The 11,584-nt window shown below is 41.4% G+C and overlaps 1 protein-coding gene across 1 annotated transcript; it reads right to left on the reverse strand.

Moving 5' to 3' along the window:
* Positions 1-987: 987 nt before the first annotated feature.
* LOC133961619 (14-3-3 protein zeta-like) lies at positions 988-9,705 on the reverse strand. Its single transcript, XM_062396846.1, has 6 exons — positions 9,587-9,705; positions 8,607-9,038; positions 5,158-5,281; positions 2,772-2,935; positions 2,585-2,680; positions 988-2,075 (listed from the first exon to the last, which is right to left on the reverse strand). Exons 2-6 carry the CDS (start codon positions 8,922-8,924, stop codon positions 1,995-1,997), a joined length of 783 nt encoding a protein of 260 aa, XP_062252830.1. The 5' UTR covers positions 8,925-9,038; positions 9,587-9,705; the 3' UTR covers positions 988-1,994.
* Positions 9,706-11,584: the final 1,879 nt, after the last annotated feature.

Consider the following 11,584-nt stretch of genomic DNA (forward strand, 5'->3'; position numbering starts at 1 on the left):
ACACTGCTGCCAAAGATACATTTTAAACAAAACTCCTGCATGGACAGCTTATTAGGGCCTGAGCACTGACAGGCGTGGTTCCTGTTGCGTTTTTCAAATTTCACCTATATTCTTTTTTGTTTGTCTGGTCATGATACACATGTGTATTGATTTTTCGGTCAGAATAATTTATAATATAATAATAATCCCTACAATTTCATACAAAATCAAATCAATCATTAATTTGATTTTTTTTTGGTTTTGTTTTTTTTTGGGCCCGATGACTGAAAGGCACTGATAGAAAGTGAGGCCCTATTGAAATTGTAAGGATTATTAAATATTATAAATCATTCCTAGCAACATGTAAGGGAACATGTTCACATTGACCGATCTTCAGAAATACGATGTGTATTATGACCAGACAAAAAGAAAAGTCTGAGTGCAACTTGAAAAACACAACAGGAAGCCTGCTATTTTGCATTTAGTGGCCATATTCCACATATTTACTTTGAGGTACAAGGGCTTACATCAAATCAACTTCAAATTGAGATGAGTAATCTCAATTTGACACAAGTAAGAGATACAAACTAACTCAAAGATCGATTTCTCGTCAAACGATGTGACGTCAAAGTTTGATTACACGCCATTAAAACATGTTCGTGTACATACATGGACCATGAATCCTTTGATGCTAAGCCATAAACAAACACCTCGACTCTTGCAGTAAGAGCGAGCGAAAACCAAGGTGAAACGTTTAATCAAAGCGTCTTTGTATAATTCAATAATTTCTAGATTTGTGAAGGTAGCTTGTTAAATCTGTTGTTTCATTCATATAATAAAGTAGAATATTTTCCTCCAAAATGTAGTGGTCAGCAAAATAACAATTAGCAGTTCTTGAGTACCCTTATTCCCACATTTCATTTGTTTATGGAAAACAAAGTTGAATAAAGCCCTTTGGAAGAGTGATACAGTACATTTGTTATGCAAGTAAAAACAGACAAACATGGATTTGGTTTATAAAATGTTTTATTCATGTTAACATAGCTGATACATAGGGATTCAAACAGTTCCACAAGGCTTTCAGGGACTACAATTGAATGAATAGCAAAACAATAGTGGTCCAAATCTCTAATGACAATCACTGGACAGACTAACAAATCACCCTCATTTAGGATGTGTACAAACCTGCATTGAAAATTACTAAAACTGACACTTGGACTTGTGTGTGTTACAGCAATTGTTCCCATTCCAGTGTAATATCTGAAGAGACATGCATGACAGAATTGTCTTCTTCCCATTAAAAAGGTCCCTGCGTTTGGTCAGACAAACAAGCACCACCATTTCCCCCCACAAAAAGACATGCTTCAGTGATAGAGTGGCATCACAACCAGGGCAGAAAGTGAGGATTTAACCAATGGGCACTACTTAGCTCTGTTATAGTATTGTTGCCAGCATGTAAAGTGCACTGGCTTTCCCTGCAGTATGAAAATTACATTTGTTTTGATGTTGGACTTCAGCTGCTGTAACCGTACCACATTATTGTAGAGACAGACGCACTACGAGAAAGCTATAGGGGAAACAAATTATTTATATCAAACATTTCTTATTGGGGAAAACATTTTTAAATCCAACTCTCAATGGTGGGGTTTAGTCTTGTTCAATGGTGGGACATAATTTTCTCAGCAAATTAAGCAGGGAATCTGATACCATCGTCAAGCTACTAATCACTTTTCTACAGCTGAAACTGCACACATGGGAAGGCCAGGGCAAGCACAAACTAGAAGAATGGAGGGTTTCTTATTTTTTCTTTTTTTTTTCACCATTTGTCAAAATCAGCCATGTGAAAAGAATGATTATTTTTTTTTTTCTCATTTGTTTCCGTACACAACTCTTTCAGCAGTGGGTTTCATTGGTAGAATGTTTGAGTGGAGCAATAAGGAATGAAGGATGTGTAAAAAGTTTTTTTTTTCCTTTTGTCGTTTTAGGAGATGAACCCAACATTGAGGGCTTGGGTTTTAGTTCTCATTCTGGTTCTGGTTCTCCTCGTTACCTTCTCCGGCCTCTTCCCCCTCGGTAGCGTTGTCCGAGGTCCATAACTGGAAAGAAAAACAATATACATCTTAAAGCAACAGTTCTGAATTTGATTGGTTATGAGTCTATTGGTATATGCACACGACAACCTGAGCCCTCATTCATTCACATACACTGTTGAGCTACTGACGTGATTTAACAAATTTGAGTTTAATGTGAGAACACCGCTGCCTTTTAGACCGTTTACTTAAGAGACTTGAAATTCCCAATAGATAATTCCATTTTTTTTATTTCATCAGTTCCTCTTGCTTAAAAAAGGAAAAGATTCTGGTCCCTAAATAGTGAATTAATACTTGAGGCAATTAAGAAGTGTCCTACTCAGTGGTTAGCCTGAGAATATGTGAGCTGATTTGAAAAAGAAACGCATGTCATCGATCAAACAGTCTGAAAAAGTGCATTTTATCCCCCATTGGCAATTAATAAGTTTCATCTTGTTTGAAGCAGAGATTCAAGACAGACATTCAAGCACCACAGTATTGATTGTTTATATTCCATGCTAGAGCAGACCACTCACTGTCAGGTTGTCTCTGAGGAGCTGCATGATAAGAGTGCTGTCTTTGTAGGACTCCTCACTTAAATGGTCAAGCTCTGCGATGGCCATATCAAATGCCTGTAAATCAAAAGAGGAAAAATATTTACACATTAAAAAGTATTGCAGACAACTGAGTACAAGTGACAGATTTTTGCAAGATTCTACAGACCTCCTTGGCCAACAAGCAGGCTTGTTCTGGGTCGTTGAGGATCTCATAGTAGAACACGGAAAAGTTAAGTGCCAAGCCCAAGCGGATGGGATGTGTGGAGTCCATTTCGTCCTTGCTGATTTGAAATGCCTTATCGTACGCTTCCTGCGAGTCACTGATGGTCTCTGGAGAAAGAAGAAGACAAAAAACATAATCAGTGACCTTGAAATACTCAATGTATGTCAAGGTTGAAACAAATCCACTAAGTGAAATATCATTTTAAGACCACACTCAGTCTAATTTGACCAGAATTTGTCTGAGCATAACATAAGTTCTGACAACTGCACAAAGTAACTTGAAATCATTTTTGTTATCGAGACAAATCTGGTAAAACCTTTAGTTTTAAGTGAGTTCTATACAAGTTGCTACAATGGTTGCAAAGAAAACCCTGGATATTTAATGTTCCTGGCACTAGAAATGAACTGCCAATGAAATAAAATGTTTGTTTTACACTTCTGTTTCACTAGATGTTCATATTTTGAATTGGGCTCTGTGCCCAGCTAAACTATCAGCAGGTGACTCAAGCTTTATTATTTTCAGCACGAATTTGTACAGCGCAAAAAATCTTCTCATCCAACGTTCAGCAAGGAAGTATTTTCCATCGAAATCAACTTATTTAACTAAAAGGAAAGATTTTATTCTACATTTCTTATCATTAACTGATCCTATGAAAAGCCAACACAAACAGTGAACTGATCTGACTAGTATTGTATGTGTAGCCTAACCATGAAACAAATTTCCTTTGTGTATGAAATTACATTGTTGGTAAAACATTAGCAAAATTGATGAGCGACATTACTGTACTGTGCACCTCAAGCTGCTGAACATTAGTAATCACTAGCAGACCAAGCAAATGATTAATCTGCAGGTGAAAACATCAGCATCCAAGTTTATTATTTACTAGTGCTCACATTTACAAAAAAATTGAAGTGCTACACAATGTGGATGTCTAAAAGTAATGAGAACCTCGCTAATTTATTGTTCCTTTGTGTTCAGTTTTTTTCACAAGATCTGCTGATGGCAAGAATATAGATTATCTCCACAACCTATAACATGTTTTTTTTGTCCATAGATTGTCCGTTTCCCAGGTAAAGATGGAGCAAATGGGTTTAACTGTTAACTGACAAAGAAAGGATTTTAGTAAAGGTCCAGTTATTCAGAAAACCTCTTTTAGGAGGTAGTTAAAAAGATGCTGCATACACCAGATCAGTGGGTGGCGGTAATGTGCCTGAGAGCAGTTTTCCCAATGGAACCTAAAAAAAAAAAGAAACTAATGCAACTGCACTGAGTGAGGGCAAGAGTAAATGTGTCTCAAGTGTGAGTACACTTGAGAAAGTCAACACTGGCTGCAATATTTATGACAAATACTGTTAAAGGCTGATGAACCAACAGCTTCTGAGCCATGGCAGTAGCTACAGCTAGCAATAGCTCCCTTGGAACCAGCGCTGATTAAGATAAATCATCCATGGACGATTTGACGTTTAAGGCATCGTCGACATTTTAGCGAGTTGGGTTTGATTGCTTTTCCCCTTTAACTGGTATAACTGGTCTTTGTAATAACTGAGCTTCGTTTCAAGTTACCCTAGTATTTGTTTTAAGCGTTACCAAACACTGGCTGCATTTTAAATTCCCTGCCAACATGCCATTTGGTACTCTCCAGCAGTGAGTCAGGCTTGTTCCTGCATGTCTGAAGCCCTAGTATAAAAATTAAAAAGGTACATGTACCGCATGCTGGTAACTGGGAAATATTAGAGCAGAACTATGCAAGAATTACAATAGGGATGACGACTTAAGAGAAAATGCAGTTGACACACCTAAAGCGACTGAATTCCAGGTACCAGAGCCCAACACAAAAATAGTTTTGGCCATAGGTGCCAAGCATAAATGCTAAGGGAACAGCTTCAAAATAATTTTAGATGTTGCAGAAATAGCCAGGTAGCTGATTGTACAGGAAATCTTGGATCTACATGCAATACTTACTGCTAATAATGGAGCAGTGAAGGCTGAGGCAAAGAAATTCTTAAACATACAGTTTTTTTCCCCCCATGAGGAAACTCTGTCCACCTCCACCCCCCTCCTATAGGACACTGGTCACAGGACTGTGACACAGACCCATTTGACGTCATTTAAAGCGTTTAGCTCCAAGACAAAATCTGTCACGGAGCGTGAAGGGGCCCCAGATTCAAAAAGACAGGGGGGGGGCTTATTTTCGTTTCTACATATAAATGAAAGACAAATGGATTCCTTAAACCCTCACATTTACCCAGTGTACATAAAGAAAAGCAAAGAGAAAAAATTGAACTTTAAGATGTTGGTCTTTCTAAAACTAAACCAAGGACTAACTCACTTTTTTTGTCATCTCCATTGGCAACCTCAGCAAGGTATCTGAAGTAGTCACCCTTCATTTTAAGATAGAAGACCTTGCTCTCGCCATTTTTGGAGTGTGGAATTAAAAAGTTATCCAGCAGTTTCTGTGAAGACAAAAAAAAAAAAACAGATCAATTTAATAGAGTACATGCACAGCAGACAGTGAACTAAACCACAACATCCAAATATGAAGGAGGAGGATTTAATCACTTAGTGAAACTCTAGGCATGCTATTTAACTGAAGTTATAGCTTATCTGACATTTCTTTATTTAATTTTTTTTAAAGTTACTCTGACCTCTACGGATAGAATCTCTTGGTTTGATTCTGCACTAATATGCTTTTTCAGCTCCGAGACCTTTTGTGGGTTTGTGCCTCCATTCAAGGTGTAGAAGCATCTCACAAGATGTTTGAGTGAAAGGAACCTTGCTTCATTGCTATGGGGTATTGTATGTTTTTTGAATAATGCTGCAACATAAAATGTGAAAAGGGTCCAGTGTGAATACCAATGAGTGTCCCATGAGCCTTCGTCAACCAGAGAGCAGCTCAATGACTAATGAAAACGGTTCTGCTCAATCAGGAATCAAGAAAATGTACTCAACCAGTAACATAAGAGGAAACATTTTGGTCCGTGTCAGATTTGACTAAAGTTGCTCCAAATTGTCCACAACCAGGTCAAGGTTTTCATGTCTCTGCCTAATGATATTTACTCAATCACACCCTGTGATTACACTCAATTCATCCATGTTTCCACAGACTTGAGAAGATTACATGGGCTAATCTGTGTCAGTGAAACCATGGATAAAGCTCAAGTTAACGGATTTAGAGAGCAGATTAATCATTTTGCCTTGAATGACAAAGCCTTCCATCACCTCGACCCGATGACAGCCCTGTCTGTCTGAATAGGATATTAATATCGGCTTTGACTTTTCAAAATGCAACCATTTAAAAAACTAAAAATTTTTTCTACTGAACGTAGGAGCAAGATGTCTCCCTTATGAGTCAAACGCACACGATCAGCCACTCCCAAGTCATTTAATGACTCAGCAAAAATATGAGCATGTCTCAAGTGCAAAGCATTCATTTTTCACTACGTGCGCTACACAATAGACAAGGACTGGATTTGCTCTCAGGGCATTCACACAAAGATCTCATTTCAGTCACCATTATCAATAATATAGTACAAAAAGTGTTGCTAAATGAAAGCCTGACTGGCTGTTTGAACCTCCAGATGCCTAAACAAGAATATATACTTTCCAAAAACGTACTAAACTATTTAGCAATTTGATAGCTACAGGGTGTTTGGTGATGTAGCAGGGGATCATTGTAGTTGCTGACTTCATCCCCATTGCATCAGCTTTTTCCAGTCAGTATTATTTCAGTGTCAGTCGTTCATGAGGTCTACTCTTTTCCAAGACAAATGGAGGTAACCAACTCAAATTAAACGATAGAATAAAGCTCTGGTCAGAAACACTCAGATTTAGCGCTTAAGTCAGCTGGCCCACTGTTAGGTCATTGGTCAACCACTTAAGAGCATGGCATGACGATTTCTTTCCGCTCACCCAAAGGTTTCCTGATCTGCTGTACGTACACACCACTGTAGCCATGGTAAAAATGGAGGTGGCCCTGCGGTAGATAATTTACAGGGGGAGAAAATAGGAAGGAATGCAAACAGGGCATTTCAGGCACTCCAGGAGCAGTTTTTTGAGGGAGAAGGACTTCCTTTGTTGAAGACTCTGGCCTTTGTGATCTAGCAGACCCTCTACAGGCTTAAAAATCTATGACAAAAGATAGGGGGGCACTTTAAAAATCATCGTGGAGGGAGTGCACTAAGCTGCTCCTAAATTTTGCTCAGGTTGTCCCTCTGATAACCTGAGACATTCAGGATATATGTAAATATATATATTTTTTAACAGAAGCCAACAATAAATCCAGGAGAACCAGTGAATAAAGCAGTTTCACTTCAGAAATCAGTGCCGCCCACACAGGTCCGTGGACATAGAACTCGTCCGATGGGCTGTGAGCCAAGCTGCTGTTAATGGTTGTTCAACTAGATTCTTTGACAGCTTGAGATCAGAGTTCCTATAACAAAACTTCCTTTATGCTGTTAATTAGTTGAATTAAGTATCATTACAATGCTAACACATCTGCAAATAAAGCCATTAGAGGCAACACACAATTTCTTTCATGTCGCAAGACCTTTTTCCCCCTCCCGAGTGAAAGTTGAAGAAACTAGTCAGTTGATTGTAGTTTTGAATTTATGAAAATGTACTTATCAGTAGAAATTAGACTTCTTTTATATCAATATATATCATAAATTTGTTATATTCCTATTGCAATATTTGAAGCACCTTTTCCTTTTTTTTTTAAGTCACCCATCCCTGCCCAAGCAGCTCCGCAGTGCATTTTAGAGACAGCAGCTCAGGGAAAGTGTCTCAATCTTTCGGCTAAGCTTTCACCCAGATCGCCTCTAATCCATTATGGATGCAGGCCAGAAATAAATGTAAAGCAATCTGTGCTGTTGCATTAGATTTAGCGAGAGGTGAAAGCATCCCCCCCTGTCCCATCCAGTATTTCAGTAGATGGTGGCATTAAAAACGCAGAGAGAAAAATGACTGGGAATTTTAGTGAAAACCAAATGGCACAGTATCTTAGGCTTCAATCTGTAGCTCAGCAGGAGGGTGTCATTTTTGGCTTCCTGTACAAACTGGGCTTAGAGTAGGAGTCGTTTGGGCATGTTAAAAAAAAATCTTGCACTTGGCTAACCACATTAGGCGTCAATCTGCCAGATGGGACTGCATGGACATATAACATAGCATTGCTGTACAGAAAACAGAGTATAGCCCTTATCTTTCCTGTGTCTGGCTTGAACCCCTCCTCCTCCTCTCAGACACACCTTGCTGGTGCAGTCACTCTGACCTTTTGTCAGTTCACACCCTCACAAGGATTCAAGCCCATTGTTCTAAATCCAGATTCCCAAAAGGCAGGAACAGTGGGAGGACTACATAATACTTCCTTGTCCTTCTCCGCCTGTAGGGGCCTTATTTATACAATAGGGCGCTCACAGGAACAGGGAAGATGCCGTTCGAAAAATAATCATGAGTCACTGTAGATATGTGCGGGCACGTATCGGGATTAAACGAAATAGCGTTCACATTTTAAGTTGTATTCGATCCATTTTTATGCGCATCCATAAATAATTGCGCCGCACATTACATTGGTGTTTAAATAATACTTGACTAAAGAGCAGGAGCGTTTAATAAAACACGATGTATTTTGAGTCAATGCGGATTCAAAATGGCCAAATTCATTACAACATTAACCAGCAGCAATCTGCCACCGTTGTGCATTGGGGAGGGGGAGGGGTTTCCACCTCACTCAGGTATGGATCCATGCAGCAGACCTACGAAAATATTTTTTTGACACCTTACCAAGACGTTGTTGCAGATGTCCTGCAGCTCCTTCTCCACCTTCTCCCGATACTCCGTCACCAGCTGCTGCTTCTTCGTCTGGGCCTGGTCGGTCTTCGCCCCGATGCTGGACAACACCCTCCACGCGGAACGCCTCGCCCCGACCACGTTTTTGTAGGCGACGGAGAGCAGGTTCCGCTCCTCGTTCAGCAGCGGCTCTTCTTCGGTGGAAATCTCCGTGACCTTCTTCATGAAGTCCGCCATGTCCTCGTAGCGCTCGGACTGCTCGGCCAGCTTGGCCTTCTGAATAAGATCCACTTTATCCACGGCTTTATCCATGTTTGTGACTGGAGTCAGAACTGCAGGGGGAAGCTACGCGACAGTCACGGGCTGCGGTGCTTGAAGGGTCGTGTGCAGCGGGCGATCAACGATGTAACTCCTCACCGTTATGAGCTGCGGAGGGAAAAAAAGGAAATGCAATTAATACGTGTGGGTGGAAATAATCCCGCGGATCGTTATCGAGGCATACAAGGACATGCATCCGCCCGGTGTTAGCGCACAACTAGAGGGACTATTTTCAGAAACAGCAGCCATTTATATCCTTCAAGACAATCGGTTGACGGGCGCTGTTCCGAGCTTAACGCACCAACCCGCGGTGATATTCATTTTAAATAAAGAATTTCTCACGACTCGAGTTTTGAAGATACGAATAGATCCCTTTCTTTTAAAAACGGGGTTCGAAGCTGAGGTCGGCTACGAGAATCGGGATTTGATGGAGGAGCCGCCACAAAGCTGTCTGGTGGGTGCAGCTAACAGGTTAGCCACGGCTAACGGGCTTTAGCTACATCGGCCACTCCTTCCAACGAAGAAACGTCCATTTACCGACACTCGCCGCGTTCAGCGAAATCGAACCGATCAACCAGACGAGAGTTTAGCGATTAGCGCGCGATGCTGCATCTAACCGGGGAAATGGACGCAGTGAAATACTCATCGTTTCTGACCTCCTGAGATCCGATTGCTCCACGAACTGATCCGATTTGACAGAGTGAGGCGAGAGGCGAAGAACAGCAGCGGACACCTAACAGCAGTGAGCAGGACCGGGGGCGGGTCCTATGGCAGTCAATCGGCCAATCGTAAACCGGCCCCTGTGCTGATTGACAGACAATAATTTGCCGAGCGAACCAGTAGTCTGTCAACGCGGGGTAAGGAGGCGGGCCTTCTGGGCGGGGGATAGTTTGACAGACCGGAACGCTGCAGCGGCTGGGGCCACGGGGTTTCCTCCAATTAGAGCAAGGGACGAAGACGTCATCGCATTGCCATGGAGATGCTCGGCCAATCACTCCTCGCCTTCACGCGCTGTAGGCGGGTGTGGCCCGCTCACTCCTTCCATGCACACTCATCCCTGACATGCGTAAGATTTTAATACTTCATATCGTGATATTTAGTATTTCTCTTATCGTGAACTAATCACATTTAACACCAACCCCTCTAAAATGGCTCGATCCCTCTTACAAGTCCATACATATGATGAAGCTTATCGTCTTTGTGTCCCCTGCCTCCACTAACTGAAAACTCAAAGCTTATTTCTACATTAGGATGTTTGACTAATATGAAATATCATCTTTATTTTATTTTACTAGAAGGAATCAATTGGCTCAAAGAAGTTGAAAAGCACTGATATGGTGGATATGGTTGATTTGTCTTTTCATGAAATATGTTGACATGAGGAAAAACGTAGCACAAAACAGGCCTTGTCTGGTTAGGAAGGAATTTTCCATTTAAAAGATAATGCCAGAATAATTCATTTAAACTTGGCTTTGCTCTGCAGCTTCCTGGGTTTGTCTGGAGCTATAAGACAAGATGGCGAAGGTCCCTCGTATGTTTGAAGGTCTTCTGCTTTTAGGGATATGCTGATCTGATGTTAGGGACATATCCTTTGACAATAACATATGGTGTGTCCTTAATTGTCAAAGGATGTTTTGCCCTTGGGTCACAAGACACCCTCCTCAGAGGCAGGGCCACCGCAGGCTGATCAGACATCTTGGGGCCCAGTTGGGGTCGTTCCTGCTGATCCAGAGTCATTTGCTGCAATTTCAAGTCTGTCAGGTTTCTTTAATTGTCTAGTCAGGGTTTGTCCTTGGATTCTTAGCTCTTTGAGCAACCTGATCATGGATGTTGCAATAGAATCCACATTACTTCCCAGCGATCTTTCTCTCTTCCAATCTGGATGGTGGTTGGATCGACACACAGGACCCAAAGTATAGACCCAAGTGGATTAGGTGGTCCTGGGCCTGTATCAGGGAAGGTTGGGTTGGTGGTGGGCAGGATGGGGACACCCCAGAGCCCATGTGTGTTTTTGGACAACAATAAAGCTTAATGGCACAGATGGGAAAGTTGTATTAACCTTTGCTGCACAAATAAACTGTTGTTCGGCTCATTTCATTGTTAGTTTGGTATTTTGGGAGTTTTTGACGACAAGGACAAACCAGAATACAGACATATTAGTTAATCTACTTATTTGCTGCAACAACACATTTACCTTGTATGTTCGTTACTGAAACATTTACATTACACGTCAGGTCGTCGGCACTATAGCAGCCCTACATGTGTATGACACAAACTTACGGTGGTTATTCAATGAGCTGCATGGGAAAACATTAGGGGCAGTTTCTTTTAAGATCATGTTTGCCATCACTCGCCCTCCTCATAGCCTGTTTGTTGCACAATACAAACCTCGCTCTGACCTTTGCTCTAGCTTCATCCCCCTCCGTGTTTTGCCTCTCAGTCACAGAGGAGGGCAGAGTGACAAGCTGCTGAAGTCATGACAAGGCTTTGGCTTACGTAATGAAACAAAGTCCTAAAGAAACACCTGGGTGGAGTTGGTCTAAGCTGAAACCGGCTGTCGCCCAGTCTGTTCGATGCTCCACAGATCATCGTGTCTGTGAACACACAGATCCCATGTGGCGTGTTTCACATGCGTCCCCGTCTATAATGCCGGC

This window comes from Platichthys flesus, chromosome 10 (assembly GCF_949316205.1).
Source record: "Platichthys flesus chromosome 10, fPlaFle2.1, whole genome shotgun sequence".
Taxonomy (NCBI): Eukaryota; Metazoa; Chordata; class Actinopteri; order Pleuronectiformes; family Pleuronectidae; genus Platichthys; species Platichthys flesus.

Coding starts and splice junctions, on each gene's coding strand:
- LOC133961619 (XM_062396846.1), bottom strand. CDS start 8,924: ATGGATAAAGCCGTGGATAAAGTGGATCTTATTCAGAAGGCCAAGCTG. Junction 2,936..5,157: donor CAATGGAGATGACAAAAAAA/GTGAGTTAGTCC, acceptor TTCTTTCTCCAG/AGACCATCAGTGACTCGCAG. Junction 2,076..2,584: donor TCCTCAGAGACAACCTGACA/GTGAGTGGTCTG, acceptor TTTTCTTTCCAG/TTATGGACCTCGGACAACGC.